At 40.3% G+C, this 18,673-nt stretch overlaps 1 protein-coding gene across 1 annotated transcript; it reads left to right on the top strand.

Annotated features, from left to right (window-relative positions):
* The first annotated feature begins 4,039 nt into the window (after positions 1-4,039).
* LOC121172208 (olfactory receptor 5B3-like) lies at positions 4,040-4,966 on the top strand. Its single transcript, XM_041004059.1, has one exon. The coding sequence runs from the start codon at positions 4,040-4,042 to the stop codon at positions 4,964-4,966; it is 927 nt and encodes a 308-aa protein (XP_040859993.1).
* Positions 4,967-18,673: the final 13,707 nt, after the last annotated feature.

The raw sequence follows: 18,673 nt of genomic DNA, 5'->3' as shown, positions 1-18,673 counted from the left end.
CCAGGTTCATAGAAGTCCACCAGAAGTCACTCCTTGCCTGTCACATTCTTTCTCAGCAGTTCTCTCAAACACACATTCCCAGGAGTGCTATTTTGAGGAATCCATGGCTCCCCAAGATTGTGAGCTCATCAAACCATATGCCCAGGCTTCTGCTAGCGTGTTGTACCACCCTGTGGACTGCCCACCTGTCCTGGCACTTTCTCATGATTGGCACAAGTGCCCAGATGGCATATGCCAGTGTGCTGGTGTCTGTCACTCACATATCTTTTAAGAAGAAAGAAAAAATGAATAGAATAGGTAATTATGCTGGCAACTTGTTTAGATAACACAAATTTGGCATTAAGCAGGTCCAGATGTTTGCAAGGTAAAAGCCTCCTTTCTCCCAAAAGTGTAACACTTGCTAGGTGCAATGCACCTGTTGCCTCCAGCTGGGGGATATTTTTCATCTTTTCTTTTACCAAATTTCATACTGCTATGGTAGGATATGTTTTTGAACTGCTTTGTTATCCTTCTCCAAGCTCTATGCTGCTTCTTGTTCAGTCATGTCACAGAAAGTTTAAGTAAGATTTTTTGGTCAAAATTTGAATTTCACCCATGGCTCTTCTGTCATGATATTTTTTAGTATTTCTCATGCTCAGGGAAGTAGATTCATGCTACTGGAATTAACCAAAGTCCCACAACTTTAGATTCTCGTTATATTGTCCACCCCTATCCAGCTCATGATTGCATCAGTGAACAGAGTCTGACTTTCATAGATTAGGGATTCTATTATTTCAAAGTCAATGAGTGGAAAAAATGTAAAGTTCATATAAAATAATATGATTTTGAAATATAAAAGGGACTATGCTTGATGTATATACCAACGTAGATACTTCTGCAGTGCACTGGGCTAAGCAATAGATGCAGAATCAGAAACTTAGAATTCTGTTTCAGGTCATTGTTGGAAGGACAACGTCATATGGATAAAACTATGGATTATATTTTCAGGGACATTGGGTTGGAGAATGGGTTGATAACAAAGAAGTTTATGGACATTAATTACTTGTGCTCACAGAGTGGTAATATGAAAATATTTTTTACCACATTTTAAGAGCTCAGCCCCAAGAAATATACATAATAATGCTTCTAGGTCTCTCAGAAAAATAAAGAAATCCTGAATAAGATAAGTAAAAAATATGATTGAACACTTGATATACCATTGCACTTCCAACAGAGATTTTAATTGCCTCATTTCTCGGTAAGTGGTGTGAGGACTGCAGGTGTCCTTGTTGGCGACATCCCTAGAGAGCTCAAGGATCCTCCAGTTCCCTAATGGTTCACCTGCATCATCTCCTGAAATCCAACACGACGCTAGGTGACTTCATTTTATAATGGCTGGACAGAACCCTGGGTCCTTCAGTCATCATTTCTTCATACTGCAGTAACATGTGTAAAAGATCTTCCAGAAAAGCATTGCATCAACCCACGATGAGAACCTACTAGCAGGTGCAAGTTGCTGAGTCTACCTTCCTCTCTTGATTGTTTTCAAGCTCAGTTTTGTGAATTATGTAGGAGAGCTCATTCAACAACTCTGCTTACACAGAAGGGAGAGGTAGGAGGCAGCTCCGAGGATCCTAAGGTGATGCACAGTAGAGTGATGGCCTGAACCTTGGATCAGGTCTGTACCTTCACGTCTACTGCCTTGGGACCTTCAGAATGTTTTAACCACTCGCTGCAAGAGAAATTAGCTAGACCTTCATGCGTTATTCCCTGAATGAATTTCCAACTTTCTCTTCAGAATTGACTTTCATTTGCTTTCAAAGAGCAAGGTAAGCATGTTAGTGAACACACAATTTGGTTTAAAGTATAGTTGATGCCGAAAGATCAATTTGGGAAAAAATCATGAGGCAGTTTGCTTGCTCAACTTGGAGCACAGAAATACAAGTTTGTGAAACACTGAAGTTAAGTGGTGTGGGCCATGTCATGATTGCATCAACAGGGTGCTTGATGTTACTTCCTGCAACTATTGCAGAAAGATGGAATAGATGAGGCTTTAATTCACCAGGTGGTGGTTTCAGTTTGTTTATGAGCTGTTGGCTTCTAGTCAAAGATTTAGAATTACATTATGTCTTTCTTTCTGTCAAGCTTATTTCATTTAACATATTGTCCTCCACTGGCATTCATTTTGTTGCAAATGGGAGAATTTCAGTCCTTGTATAGCTACAGACTTTGCATTGTTTGGATGTGTGGCACTAATTTTTCGTATCACTCATTTTGAAAAGCACATGTATGAATATAAAGGTATGAATTACATTTTGATATTTTCCCATACCACATAATCATCTCCTTATTATTATTGTTATTATTGACACAAATGCTAATGTAGGTAGCAATGTATCTAAAGAGACATAGTTTAGAATAGAACTCAGTGCAAACTGAATCTTTTGTTTCTAACACAATAGTGCTTGCGAATTTTAGACTCTTGTTCAATTTCACAAGTCATCCATATGCCTCACACAGCTATGCATAATTAATGTTCACCTGCTCTATTGTGGAATGTATGATCATATTGACTACGTGTATTAAGGTATTCAAACATAGTATAACCAGACTGATAAAGAAAACTTGTGCACGGAGTATAAAGAGACTGAGAAGGAAGAGCAGTTAATGTGGGTGGAAATGCTGCTTAAGGGACAAAATATTAAATTATGTAAAATATCAGCCTGATTTTAAAAGATTCTAATAAAAATATTAAGCTCCATACTCCCACCAAAGCAGGTCTTCAAGTTGATGGGAATTGAGAGGTACAAAAGTTCAATATTTGTGGTATCAATGTGGCACAAAAATGGAATTATAAGTATAGACTCAAGTAGGGCTAAAGACCCATCAGTCCTATGGGCGGTGCATGGACAGAGCATGAACTCATAGAAGGCACATTATTCTTAGTTTCAGTTTATATAAATTCAATAGATTTCGTATTTTTCACGATACAGTCTTAGAAGTTAAAGGGTTCCACCCCCTCACTTTGTGTTTCCTCTCCCACACCCCTTAGTGTGGTCACTTGAGAAGTGAATCATCAGTCGGAAGATCTTTCTGTCTGTCTCTCTTCCTCTTGTATATTTGACTTTGCAATAAAAAATAAATAAAATTTGAATTAAAACTTAGATTTGGTGATAAATCTTGGTATGCCAATAAAAAGTATTCTGTTAACAAAATATATTCCTCAAACTTGATACCTTCTTGTCTAAATTTAAGCAGGAGTTGTTCAATGTTGGTTTTTGTTTTTTGTTTTTTTTTTTTGAAAATCAACCTAGGCATTTTTATTTGTACAAGATATTTTAAAATACATGTTCTAGAAGTAAAAATTACATGCAAATGGCTGGAGAAGTTGAACAATCCAGTTCCATGAGTAGAACTTCCATTTTCTAAAATGTTGAAGTCCCAGTAATATTAATATGGCATTTTCAAGAATACTATAGTAAGCTTCTGGCCTTGTTACAAGAACATTATCAGACACTGTATCAGCTCTTCCCTGAATTCCTTCAAGTTTAGTTTCTCTATTTAACCTCATGTTAATACTGATAACCCTAACTGCAACAGACTATTAGTTTCATAATAGCACACAGAGGAATCACTGAAAATAGATGTCAAATACCATAGGCCAGTTTGCACACATTCACAAAACAACATCTAAGAATGTACCAGTGTGGGAAAGGCTGAAGTGCTAGAGTTACTAAACAAATTCAAAATTCAATGCTGGGAAATCCATTAAATTTCTGAACTTGCACGTTACACATAAATAGAATTTAAAATCTCACAAGTGGGTCTAGGAGCACCTCCTATTCAACCTTTTGGAGCCACATAGAAAATTAATGCACTAAATTTGGATTTTAAATTCATGATTTACTTGTGAAGACTCATGAAACACATGATATTCCTAAATTGAAATAAGGCACATTGCACTTACACATTTAGATTCACTGCAGTCACCCCTAGATTTAATGTGCTGTTCTTTGTTCTTCATCATTACAGGGCATCGTCTTACTTGCAAGCAGCTTTGATGGGAAACAGGACAGAAGCAACAGAGTTCATCCTCTTAGGAATCACCAATGACCCAGAACTGCAAGGCCCCCTCTTTGTATTATTCACTCTTATCTACTTCTCCAACATGATTGGGAACCTGGGAATGATTGTGTTGATTCTCTGGGACTCTCGTCTCCACACTCCCATGTACTTCTTCCTTGGCCACCTGTCTCTGGTGGATGTTTGTTACTCCTCTGCTGTCACTCCCACAGTTCTTGCTGGTCTACTACTAGGAACCACCGTTCTCTCCCGCAGTGCTTGTGCTGCCCAGATGTTCTGTTTTGCAGCCTTTGCCACAGCAGAAAACTTCCTGCTGGCATTAATGGCTTATGATCGCTATGTAGCAGTGTGCCAACCCCTACATTACACCACCATCATGACGAGAAGTGTATGTGCTGCTCTGACCATTGTCTGCTACATTGGGAGTTTTCTGAATGCCTCCATCCACACTGGGGACACATTCAGTCTCTCCTTCTGTAACTCCAATACTGTCCATCACTTCTTCTGTGACGTTCCAGCAGTCATGATTCTCTCATGCTCTGACAGACATGCTAGTGAGATGATTCTTGTTTATGCTGCTAGTCTCATTGTCTATTTTGCTCTCCTTGTTATCTTAGTATCTTACACGTTCATCTTTGCAACCATCCTAAAGATGCGTTCCACTGCTGGATACCAGAAAGCCTTATCCACCTGTGTCTCTCACTTCACTGCAGTCTCCATTTTCTTTGGGACTCTTATATTCATGTATTTGCAGCCCAGCTCCAGTCATTCCATGGACACAGACAAGGTAGTATCTGTGTTTTACACCATGGTCATCCCCATGCTGAACCCTGTGGTCTACAGCCTGAGGAACAAGGAGGTGAAGGGTGCATTCAGGAAAGTTATTCTGAAGGTCAAACTGTGAATAGGAGTATGACCTTAGCCAAGAAAAATCATGGAGCGATATCCTTTCTTCTTCAAAAGTTTTTATTTTAGAGAAAGTAGGCACAATGATCCTAAATGTAATGTCTGGATGATGAAGGCTACAATGAAGTGTAGAATGTTCTATGTATTTATTAATATGGGAGCTTAATGGATTCAGTGTTTCTGCATGTGTCTCTTTTCTCTTAAGTGCAAGTACCAACACACATAGGATTCCTGGATGAAAACTAGCCCATGAGTTAAAGATCCTGTATTTAACCCCGAGGATGTCTCCTTGACAGCTGGAAATTGGATGTGAAAGAAATGTTGCTTTTCTAAAATAAAATCGTTCAAGTTTACTTTCACATAAATATGAGTAATATTGTTTTTCTTTCCTTGAATCAAGAAAAATTCTAATTTGATAAGAAAATATGATAGTTTTTAAAATAAAGTTTTATTGTTGGCATAGTTTCTTTAGTAATATTTAGGTCAAGAGTCTTAAATAAATTACCATTGTAACTTGACTGATCAATTTTATAGGAAATTCTTTGTCATATCAGTGTTATTAAAAACATAGACTATGGTGTGGTACTATGGTGTAGTAAGCTAAGTCTCAGCCAACAATGCTGGCTTCCAAGTTCATGTTTCAGGTCTTCCTTTTCTGATACACACCCTGCTAATGGTCTGTGGAAATGGCTGAGGATGGCTCAAGTCCTTGGGATCCTGTTCCCACACTGGAGACCCAGAAGTAGCTCCCAGCTCCTGGTTTCACATCTGCTTAGCTCCAGCCATTGCAGCCATTTTGGCAATTACATTTGCTAGAAGATCTGTCTCTGTCTCTCTCCTCTCGGTAATCCTTTCAAATAATAATGAATAGTAATAGTGATAATAAACATAGACTATCCAATGGATAATGAAACGAGGGAAAATAATGGTGTAGTTGAATCATAAATATCTTACTCCTTAATGTTCACATTATTTTTCAAAATGCACCAGAATCTTGATGAAATTCTCTTTTCTCTCTGCAAGGTCTTGAAAATGATTAATGCTACTCATAAATGTTATTTGAGTGTCATCTTCTTATCACTCTTCTGCTCTTTTATGTGTTCCAGTTTCACTGATCTTCCCATTTCTCTGCAGCAACATGTATCCTCCTGGCTCCTTGCCACTTTCCCTCAACTCTCTGTGGAATTTTTACTTATTCCACTCAAGTGTCTGCTTAAACAAATGTTCCCCTAAATAGTCACTGTTATCTCCTAATTTTCATTGTCCTCTCACCTGCGTTACTCTTCATATTCTTTACCCAACCTTCTCTAATTTTTCAAACTATTTGTTATCCAGCATCCCCATATAGAATTTAAAGTTCACAAGAGCAATGATTTTATTTACTTTATTTACAATATTTGTTTGGGCTGCCTAAATTGGTGTCTACTTCCTTTTAAGCTTCCCAATAATTATTTTTCATATGTATGAATAAATTAACTAAGCTTTGAGTTTGACTGGATCAATATGATCAATTTTGAACCATCAATGATTATATCAAGTTATCCTTAACCTACATATCTTATTTAGGGAGGTAGTGCAAACGTAGTTTCATTTTTGCCTTGTTAAATTAAAATTTTATTTTTTTGTAATTTTAAAATGTTTCTATAACTGGATTTCAGTGTCTTAATTTGCTACAAGTTTATAACAAGTATTGCTATAATCAGGGTAATTAGCATTTTCATGTCCTTTAATACTTATCTTTCTTATGTATAATATGTTTACTTTACGTTTTACTTTGACTCTTAAATTTTTTTGTTGTCATGTGTTACTCATACATTTTTATGCAGTATAGTACAAGAATGTATCATATCTAACCATCTTAATTTCCTTATACATTTTTTGGTTTGGAGCCTATTAGCTCCTATATTTCAGTTCTTTTAAATGCTTTTTATTGATTATAAATTGTTTATTGATTGGTTTGAGAGGCAGGGCTACAGACCTAGATAAGACAAAAACAAAAATTTCTCCTTCACTGGCCCACTACCCAGAGGCCTGCAATGGCCTTGTGACCAATCTAAGAGCCAGAAGCTGTCCAGATCTCTCCTGTGGATACTTTTGGCATCACCGCTGCCTCACAGGGTCTGCATGAACAAGACGTTGAAGTCAGGAGTCAAGGCTGGGAGTCAAACCTGAGCGCTTTGATTGTGGGGCCTGCATGTCGTAACAAAAATCCTAACTGCTGTGCCAGTTATGCACTTCTTCCCTTATGCCGTCCTTAGACAACATAGAAAACATTATTGTGATAATAATTGTCCCACGAGAATATACTGTGTATATCTGACTGTGTTTTTTGTTCCCTTTCTCCTTTTACCCTAACTTCTTCAGCCTCCAATTGTCAATATTCCAAGTTTAAACTGACTTTAAAAAATTAAAATTTCACTTACCAGAAAACTTTTTTTTATCAAAGTTTATTTTGCTGTTTCTCGTAAGACCTCTCTAATTACATTCCAATTTCCACACTTCCTGACTCTACGAATCACCATTCTACTCTCTTCCATAAAATCAATATTTTCAGGGAGAATCAACATGGTAGAATAGGGTAAGGACATGTTTAAACAGACGGAGAAATATTAGCCAGTGTGAACCAGAGATGACACATTCTAGGAAATAAAAGACAACACAACAGCCGAGGGGCACCTAGAGACTGACAGACGCAGAAAAGCAGCAAAAACAATGGTGTGGTGTTGCAGTGACTGATATCGCTGCAGCTTCAGGGAATGGAGATCTGAACTCCACAGGCAGCCAGAACTACACCAGCAACCAGGTGGGAAGGGACGTTTATGGGGAGCTCCAGAGGTGAACCCAAAGAACTATCCATCCTGCTGGTCTGTTTGATTTGACCTGGAGTAGAGATAGAGCAGCAGGTCCCAGAAGGGTGGTGTGGGAACAGGGTGGATTTCACAGCCCAGTCTGCCCCCTACAGGCAAATCGGGCACCATTTTGTTTAAGGAGGCAAAGGCTATGGGAAAGGACTGAGCATATACTGAGCTGGGAGTAAACTCACTTCTGGCTCAGTGAACTGCAATAACATGGTCAATAACTGTAATAACTGCAACAACATAGGTCCGGGTAGCCCTCAGACCTGATGACCAGCAGATCAAAAACTCACATCAGGTGCCATTTTGTAAAGTGTGGCAAAAGCTTTAAAACTGCAGTGACAGGGTCTGGTGCCGTGTTCTAGTGGCTAAAGTCCTCTCCTTGAACGCGCCAGGATCCCATATGGGCTCCGGTTCTAATCCCTGCACCTCCACTTCCCATCCAGCTACATGCTTGTGGCCTGGGAAAGCATTTGAGGATGGCCCAAAGCTTTGGGACCCTGCACCCGTGTGGGAGACTCGGAAGAGGTTCCTGGTTCCCGGCTTCGGATTGGCGCAGTACCAGCTGTTGTGCTCACTTGGGGAGTGAATCATCAGCAGGAAGATCTCCCTCTCTGTCTCTCCTCCTCTCTGTATATCTGACTTTGTAATAAAAACAAATAAATCTTTAAAAAAAAACTGCAGTGACAACAGTGAGCTGCACATGCACTGAGCTCAGCAAAAACTCACTGAGCTCAGTGCATTGCACTGGTCCCACAGGAAAATAATGCTGACTTTTGCATTGTGCTGGTCAAAATAGGTCCATGTGGCCCTCAGACATAACAGCCAACAGGTTCTGGCAAGAAAGGTACCACTAACAATCTGGCTATATAGGACTCTTGGTGTCTCCCTAATCATGGAAATGGCTTGAACCAGAAGTGGCAGAAAAGTTGTACAGATAATACATGCGCCAGTGGACATGATCGCTTAGCCCAGCCTGGCTCTCCTCTTAACCAAGTTCCCATGTAGACCAATAAGTGTTGTAGCCTGTGCAGCCTGGTCTGCTGCCAATCATCGCTCTCACTCTCAACAGGGGGAGCAGCGACCCAGCAGTGGAGTCCTTACAACTCCCTCACTATGATTGTCCTCCATCCTGGGTCTTACATGTGCTGGTGGATGCTGTGGTCCACTATAGCATGTCTCTCCTCACTGTTGCATTCATCAACAAGCACTATAGCCTGGCTCAGCCTAGCCTGCTCCCACTTCCAGCTCATTATGGTGGTTGCTACCACCTAGTCCAGCCTGGACTCCCAACAGTGGCAGCCTAAATGTGAACTGGCTGGTGTTGCATCCCAACTCAACCTGTTCTGCACTCCATCCTGGTTCTCATATCTGCCAGTGGGTGTTAGAAACTGCTCCAGGCTGGCACATCCCCAGACCTGATCCACACACATGCCAGCAGGTACTGCAAGCTGACCGGTTCTGGGCTACTCCTAGCCCTGGTTCTTGTGCTCACCTGCAAGGGCTGCATTCTGACAGAGGATTTCCCTATGCACCTCTTTCAGGTCACCTCAGAGTAGCAGATTTTTTTGACACTGATGGGTTCTTAGCCCAGCCTGACTTGGCTTACCTCCTATCATAGCAGTTACAGAGGCCTTGGCTGATAAGCCTACACCCATTAAAGTTCTTTTGGGTTCTATAACCTATTCCTACCTGGCCCACCCAAAGCCAGCTCTTGTGTGGTTCAGCAGGTGCCACCTTAGTCCAGTCCATTTTGCATGTACCTTGGCTCCGAAGAGCACTAGCAGGTGCTAGAACATCCCAACTTGGCATACCCAGACCCAGTCCACACCCACGCTAAGGAATACTGCCAACCCAATTCATGTCCAACCCATCTTGCCATCATTAATGGGAACTGCAGACCAGTCAAGGCATCTTCTTAGCTCCCAAACAAGACCTACTGCCAGCCACAGATGTTGTTGCTCTAACGCAACTTGACATAACCCATCACCTGGTTTGGCAATTGATGTTGGATGTTGTACCTTGTCCTGGACTCTGACTGGAGGGTGCTGCAACCTAGTCCTGCCTAGCTTGAGCTCATCCCCAGCTTTCATTCAAACCAGTAGGTGTAATAGCCTAGCCTAGATCAGCTTGGCTCACATACCATCTTGGCACCTGCACATGCTGGTGTGCTACAATATGGCCCATGTCTGCCCAGTCACTGCACCCCCACTCAAACAGAGCCAACCCATGTACCTGCCGACAAGTGAAGCAACCTTTCCTGGATGGCCAACACCCAGTCCAGACTCATGTACTCACCAGTGGAAATGACCACCCCATCAGGCCCACTCCCAGATCCAGACCTCAAGTGTGCCAGTGGGTGCTAGGTCCTTACCCAGCACAGTCTGCCCCCCAGTCCCAGCCTTTGTGTGTGTGCTGGTGTATATTGCAACCCAGCCCTTCCCTAATCAAATTCTTGGATGTGCCTACAGCTGCAACAACCTGGACCAGCTCAGCCTGTTACCAACCTCAGTATGATGAGTATTAATGAGTTCCATGATCATACCTCACTCAGCCCATCACCACTCCCAGCCCTTGAGCAAGCCAGTTGGTATGTTAACCCTACAGGGGTGAACCCACAAATACTTTTAGACCTGGTTTCTCACATGATGATTAGTGTCATGACCCAGCCTGACGTGATCCACCCTCTGCATTGACACTCACTGGTGGGTACTGTGGTCAAGCCCTGGCAGGTAGGTGCCCAAGTCATGGTTTTTATGTGTGCTGTATATAGTGGTTGATACAACAAGCCCAGCTCAGGTCTCCCACATGGGTGGGTGCTTTGGTTTGTCCCTGAAGGGTCCTTCAGTTTTTCTCCTCGAAACCACCCAGTCTCAGTCTCCTCATTTACCTGCAAGTGCAGTAGCCTGGGTGGTGGAAGTCCCCCAGAAGCTACTCCTCCACCTGTCAGTTTTTCCCTCTGCAGTTTTTCCTCCCATATACCTCCAGAATCCCTTCCTGAGCAATGCACAACCCCCTTTGCCTAGATGAATAAAGAACCTCAAGCACATCCATTGACAGTATGTCGTGCTGCACTGGGGCCCTGGGAAGGTGGGAAAGTGGGCCCATGCTCATTTCCGTACAGGTGCCCAGACCCTGTTTGCTGGTATGCCGGTGTCTATTCCCCCAAATATTGAGAAAGAAAAAGAAAGAATAGAATAGGAAACTATGCTGGCATGCTGGTTCAGTGAACACAAATTTTGCATTACGCAGGCCCAGAATACCCACCAGCTATTAGCTGCTTTTCTCCCAGCAGTGTTTACACTTGCCTAGGTACAATGCACCCTAGGCAGGTACCCCCAGCTGGTGGATCTTTTTCATACTTTAGTTTTACCAGAATTCGTTTTGCCCTGGTAGGATCTCTTTTGAAATTGCTGTATTATCCTTCTCCTAGCTTCAAGCTGCATTCTGCTCAGACATGTCATAGCATGTTTAAACAAGTTTATTTTGCTCAAAGTATTTGAACTTCATCCATGTCTCTTTTGTCATCTTTTTGAGGATTTCCCATTCTTGAGGAAGTGGATTCATGCTGCTGAAATTAACCAAAGTCCCACAACCCTAGATTCTCTTTATAATGTCTGATCCATTGACCTCATGTTCCATCTGTGAGGAGACTGACTTTCCAAGTATTAGAGACTCTATAATTTCAGATTTTTTTCAAATAGGTAAGTATGTTATTGTGATGAAAATTTTGATTGTTTAGGAGCTTTTGGTATATTCAATGAGTATAGTGGTATATGGCTTTCCTTCTTTTATTTTTTGTTCTCCATTTTGATATAGAATATTTTGGCTTTGCACAATAATGAAATAAAAGTCTATATTTACATACACACAAAAGTATAGGTGATTAAATCAGTCTTATTGATTAGCATCAAATAGTAAAAATAGCATAAACATTTCTCAGCTTGGAAACAAAAATATGTAGATTTTGTATAAAATAATACAAATTAAAAAGACTATGATTCATGCGGATAGCAGTGAGGATGCACAGGTTTTTTTATTATTATTATTTTATTATGTGGTTTCATAGGCTTAAGATTTCCCTCTCCTCTTCTCCAAATCCCCTCTCCCCACAAGTATTTCCCCTTTATTTCTACAATCGTTGCAGTTCTTCATAAGCAGTCATAAGACCATCTCTCTGCTATTTAAATTTATCCTAACACTGCGGGCATGGAAAATGACAGAGTTCAGCAGCTTACTGTCATATTTCATAGTGTCCTTGGGAGTTCATTTTGGATCTGGAAGTAAAGATGCATACTGAATGATATCCTCATATATGGATATAATAGTCTCTATTACAGTTACTATATATATCCCTTTAAATGAAAAGCCATAAAACAAATCAACAACAGGAAGAAAACTAGAAATGTACAAGGAAGATAAATAACATTCTACAAATGGTCAATGTGTCACCAAACAAATAAAAAAGAAAATTAAAAACCTTCCTGAAGAAAATGATGTGATGAGTCAGTGAAGAATTTAATACATCTCGAAGAAATGAAAATAAAAACAGAAATATCAACATTTATGAGATACAGATTCTGTTCCTCTTTGTTGGTGAGATGTGTCACCTGTAGGAAACAGATAGATGGGGTTTGTTTTTTGATCCAGTCCACTGATTTATGACACTTGAATTATGAGTTAAACCCATTTACATTCAGGGTTAAAATGGATGGGTGATAAATTGTTTCTGTTATTTTAGCAATGGGTGGTTCATTGATTTACTCTTCTATTGTTATTTTACTAGAATGTTCTCCATATTTGCCTTTGGTTTTAAAAGTAGATGCTATTCCTTTTCTCAGTCAGGAGAACATCTTGAAGTATCCTTTGTAGCATGGATCTGAAACAGCTGTAGTTTTTTGCTTGTTTTTCTTTCCTGTGGGCAGATTTTATTTCATTTTCAGAGACAAAGGAGAGCTTTGCTGGATACATTATTCTGGGCTGACACTTTTTCTTTTTTAGAATCTGGAATTTGTCACTCTTCTGGCCTGCAGAGTGTCCTCTGAGAGGTCAGCTGTGAATCTGATTGGAGTTCCTCCATATGGCAATTAATTTTTTTTCACATGAACTTTTTTTAGAGATTTATTTTATTTTTTATTGCCAAGTCAGATATACAGATAGGAGGAGAGACAGAGAGAAAGATCTTCCATCCATTGATTCACTCTCCAAGCAGCTGCAGTTGCTGGAGTTGCACTGATCCGAAGCCAGGAGCCACAAGACTCTTCCAGATCTCCCATGGGGGTGCAGGGTCCCAAGGCTTTGGGCTGTCCTTGACTGCTTTCCCAGGCCACAGATAGGGAGCAGGATGGGAAGTGGGGCCACCAGGATTAGAACCGTTGCCCACATGGGATCTTGGCATGTGCAAGGTGAGGACTTTAACCTAGTGGCTACTGAGCCAGACCCAAGGGCATAGGTCTTAAAATTTGTTTAATGCTTACATCCTAAGTTGCAGGGTGCTGATCCCTTTCACATGCACATTTAAGGATCTTTTCCTTATGTTTTCAGCTGAAGAGAGCTTGCTTATCATATGGCAATCCTAATGGGAGTTCTGTGCCCTCCTGAATGTTGTTTCCCAATTCTTTCTTCACATTAGGGAAAATTTCATTAATTATTTCATTGAATATATTCTTAAGCCCAGCTTCTCTTTCTGTGCTTCTGGAACTTTCATAACTCTTATATTAAGCCTTTTAATCGTGTTCCTTAATCCTTGAAAAGCTTTCTTCGCTTCACCCAGCTCCACTTGGAGCTTTTTATTGTTTTCCCATTGTGGCAAGAAATATCTTCCAAATCTGAGATGTTTTCTTCTGTCTCATTCATTCTAATGTAGAGGCTTTCCACTGAATTTTTAATTTGCTCAATTTGTCCTTCATTTTCAATAGTTCAGGTTGATTTTATTTCAGTGCTGCAATTTTCTGTGTGACATACTCCTTAAATTCCTGCATGTGCTTCTCATTGTTGATGAGAAGCTTCATAATAAGTTTTCTGAATTCTACATTACTCAGTTCCTCAATGTCTTCCTCAGTTAACTCTGAGGTTGACAACGGTTTTTGCTGCTTTGCAGGGGAGTCTTCATTAAGATTCATTGTGTCTCTGTCACTTTCAGAGCTGTCACTAAATGATCTGTAGAGAGCCACGCAGACCTATTTTGGGTGGTCCCTGTAGGATGTAAAAGTTGGTATTATTTTTCCTGTGGGACCAGTGCAATGCACTGAGCTGGAAGTGAGTTCACTGCATATGCAGCTCACGGATGTCCCTGCAGTCTCAAAGCCTTGGTCTCACTGTACAAAATGGCTCCTGATGTGGCACCAAGAGTTGTAGAACTGCTGTCTAGGTAGCTCTTGGACCTATTATGGATGGACCTGTAGGCGACACGTTGGTACTGTTTTCCCTGAGGGACCAGTGGGATGCACTGAGTCTCCCAGTTTAGCGCACGCACAGTTGGCTATTGTCCTTTGGTCCCACAGCCTAAACCTCACCATACAAAATGGTGCATAATGTGGCAGTGTTGGGGGTCTGGGTTGTGAAATCCACTCTGTTCCTGCACTGCTTGCTGGGGGGTCTGCTGCTTTGTCTCTACTCCTAATCTGATCAAACAAATCAGCAGGATGGGCAGTTCTTTCCCTGGGTTCACCTCCTGAGCTCCCAGTGACCTCCTCTTCCCACCTGGCTACTGCTGAGCTCTGCCGGTGGCAGGTATCTGGCACCACTCACTGACTGCTGCTGGAATATCTGGTCATTACAACAGCACTCCAGTGTTCTCATTGCTTCCCCGTGTCCATCAGTGTCCATGTGCCCCTCTGCCACAGTCCTGTCACTCCTTTCTCTGGGAATTTGCAATCTCTGCTTCACTCTGGCTACTGATTCAATCCGTTTAAATGTGTCCGTACCCTACGCCACCATCTTGATTCTATCTGCAGTGCATCCTGAACATATAAGGTTTAGGAAAAGATGCCAGAATCAAACTCTAGAATTCTGTTTCAGCACATGGTTGGAAAGACAACATCATATGGATAAAATTATGGATTATATTTTCAGGGACATTGGGTTGAAGAATGGGTTGATAACAAAGAAGTTTATGGACATTAATTACTTGTGCTCACAGAGTGGTAACATGAAAATATTTTTGACCCATTTTAAGAGCTCAGTCCCAAGAAATATACATAATAATGCTTCTAGGTCTCTCAGAAAAATAAAGAAAATCATGAATAAGATAAGTAAAACAAAAAAATGTTTTCACACTTGATATACCACTGCACTTCCAACAGAGACTTATATTTCCTCGTTCCTAGGTAAGTGGTGTGAGGACTGCAGGTGTCCTTGTTGGCGACATCCCTAGAGAGCTCAATGATCCTCCAGTTCCCTAATGGTTCACCTGCATCATCTCCTGAAATCCAACATGACGCTAGGTGACTTCATTTTATAATGGCTGGACAGAACCCTAGGTCCTTCAGTCATCATTTCTTCATACTGCAGTAACATGTGTAAAAGATCTTCCAGAAAAGCATTGCATCAACCCAAGATGAGAACCTACTAGCAGGTGCAAGTTGTTGAGTCTACCTTCGTCTCTTGATTGTTTTCAAGCTCAGTTTTGTGAATTATGTAGGAGAGCTCATTCAACATCTCTGCTTACACAGAAGGGAGAGGTAGGAGGCAGCTCCGAGGATCCTAAGGTGATGCACAGTAGAGTGATGGCCTGAACCTTGGATCGGGTCTGTACCTTCACGTCTACTGCCTTGGGACCTTCAGAATGTTTTAGCCACTCGCTGCAAGAGAAATTGGCTAGACCTTCATGCGTTATTCCCTGAATGAATTTCCAACTTTCTCTTCAGAATTGACTTTCATTTGCTTTCAAAGAGCAAGGTAAGCATGTTAGTGAACACACAATTTGGTGAAAAGTATAGTTGATGCCGAAAGATCAATTTGGGAAAAAATCATGAGGCAGTTTGCTTGCTCAACTTGGAGCACAGAAATGCAAGTTTGTGAAACACTGAAGTTAAGTGGTGTGGGCCATGTCATGATTGCATCAACAGGGTGCTTGATGTTACTTCCTGCAACTATTGACAGAAAGATGGAATAGATGAGGCTTTAATTCACCAGGTGGTGGTTTCAGTTTGTTTATGAGCTGTTGGCTTCTAGTCAAAGATTTAGAATTACATTATGTCTTTCTTTCTGTCAAGCTTATTTCATTTAACATATTGTCCTCCACTGGCATTCATTTTGTTGCAAATGGGAGAATTTCAGTCCTTTTATAGAGCTGTGGAACATTCCATTGTGTGGATGTGTATAGATTTTTTTTTCACTTGTCTTAAACTAGGAATCATGTAAATAAATATTAAAGATATAAATTGCATTTTAATATTTTCCCCATACTCCGTAATCATGTCTTTAGTATTTTTATTGACACATATAAAGTAAGTAGCGATGTTTCTAAAAGCACATACTTTGGATTAGAGCAGAACTCAGAGATGTACTGAATCTTGCTTCTTCACAGTAGCTATAGGGAACTGTAGATATCACTGAACTTCAGAAATCCTCATAATGATAAATCAGAAATAATAGTATCCATCTCAACCACAAACACACACTCTTACCATCACACAGCTATGCATGATTTTTTTAAGATCTTTTTAATTGGTAATTCAGATATACAGAGAGGAAGGTTTTCTGTTTACTGATTCACTTCCCAGACAGCAACAACAGCCAGAGCTGCACCAATTTGGAATCAGGACCCAGGAGCCTCCCCTCGGTCTTCACAAGGTGCAGGGTCTCAATGTTTTGGGCTGTCCTCGACTGCCTTCAGAGGGCACAAGCAGGGAGCAGGATATGGGTCCCAATATTGATCCCAGAGTACATATGGTAAGGACTTTAGCTGCTAGGCTACCAAACCAGCCTCGAGGGCATAGGTCTTAAATTTGTTTAATGTTCACATTTTTGTTGGAGAGCAAAGTATATGATTAAAGTTCTATATGTATTAAGGTATTCAAGCATAGTATAATCAGACTGGTAGAGAAAACTTGTGGAGGATTAAAAGAGGACTGAGCTGGAAGAGCAGTTAATGTGGGATGGAAATGCTGCTTAAGGGACAAAATACTAAATTATGTGAAATATCAGCATGACAGTAAGTGAGATTCTAATTTAAAATGTTAAGCTCCATGCTCCCACCAAAACAGATCTGCAAGATAATGGGAATCTACAGTTCACTATTTCTGATGTCAATGTGGCACAAAAATGGAATTAAAAAAATAGACACAGTCAAACTAAAGACCCATGAGCTCTATGGGCAGAGCATGGACAGAGCATGAACTCCTAGAAGGCACATAAGGTGCCAGCAAATAGTCACACAAAAAGAGAAACACCAAAGCAGCAGAGAGGTGAGGCTTCGAGCCTCAGTGCACACACAAAGCCACTACTTCTTGCCATTGACACTTCTCAAATGATGTAAGGAGTGTCATATGATCTTCATAATAATAGTCAAAACGTCCATCAGGCTGAGCTAAGCATCCAATATTTTGCTACATTAGTTTGTGTTTTTCAAATGTGTTGTCTCATTTAAATCTTACAGTGATATCTTGAGGCAGATCTTGTGTCATCTTCATTGTGTAGGTGAATAAAATCTGAACCAAGGATTTTACGGTGGGAACAGTGATTCCCACATTTTAGATAAAGGATTGGCATGCATCTCCTCCCAGAACTCAAGCTCCATACCCCATACACGCCTTCACCCTCAGAGTTTTATCTGTTGATTAGACATCCCCTGTATTTCACCAAAAATACTACATATGTATTTTTAAATTCTTTTTAGTTTCTATAAAATTTTTAGTTTATATAAAATCAATGGATTCCACATTTTTCATAAAACAGATTTAGAAGCCAAGGGGTTCCACCTTCCCATTTCAGGTTTTCTCTTCATTCCCTTATTATTTTTTCCCAAATTGTTTCAGTAACATTTTCACTCACTTCACAGTAATAAGCTTGATTATCTGATATTTAAAGGTATGTTCACAAAGCAAGTATACGGGGAGAAAAAGGAAAAATAAAAGTAAACTAAAATAAAAATGGATATTTTGGTTTGATTCATGATTACCACTATATAGGTAATAGTTACTCATGCTAATAAGGCCAATTAATTTCCAATGCATTGATCTCACTCACAAGATTACGTGCATTTATGCATGTATTAGTAAATTTGCTGTGGAACTCCAAAGAATGTGGAACAACAGACAATGATTGATTGTAAATGGAGATAAAACTATTGGATTTTGTGGTCATTCTATGTCCAAAGCTTGGCATGCCAGTAAAGAATTCTGCTAATAAAATATATTCCTCAACTTTGGTACCTCACTATCTAAATTAAAGCAGTAGTTGTTCAATATTATAAATGTGTTGTGAAAATAGATGCAAAATTATCTAGACAGAATTGAGCACATTGACAACATAGCATCTAGGAATGTACCAGTGTGGGAAAGGCTGAAGTGCTAGAGTTACTAAACAAATTCAAAATTCAATGCTGGGAAATCCATTAAATTTCTGAACTTGCACGTTACACATAAATAGAATTTAAAGTCTCACAAGTGGGTCTAGGAGCACCTCCTATTCAACCTTTTGGAGCCACATAGAAAATTAATGCACTAAATTTGGATTTTAAATTCATGATTTACTTGTGAAGACTCATGAAACACATGATATTCCTAAATTGAAATAAGGCACATTGCACTTACACATTTAGATTCACTGCAGTCACCCCTAGATTTAATGTGCTGTTCTTTGTTCTTCATCATTACAGGGCATCGTCTTACTTGCAAGCAGCTTTG

This window comes from Ochotona curzoniae, unplaced genomic scaffold (genome assembly GCF_017591425.1).
Source record: "Ochotona curzoniae isolate NIBS_2020 unplaced genomic scaffold, NIBS_Ocur_1.0 scaffold_3171, whole genome shotgun sequence".
Lineage (NCBI taxonomy): Eukaryota > Metazoa > Chordata > Mammalia > Lagomorpha > Ochotonidae > Ochotona > Ochotona curzoniae.
This window is presented reverse-complemented; position numbering and strand designations above follow the sequence as displayed.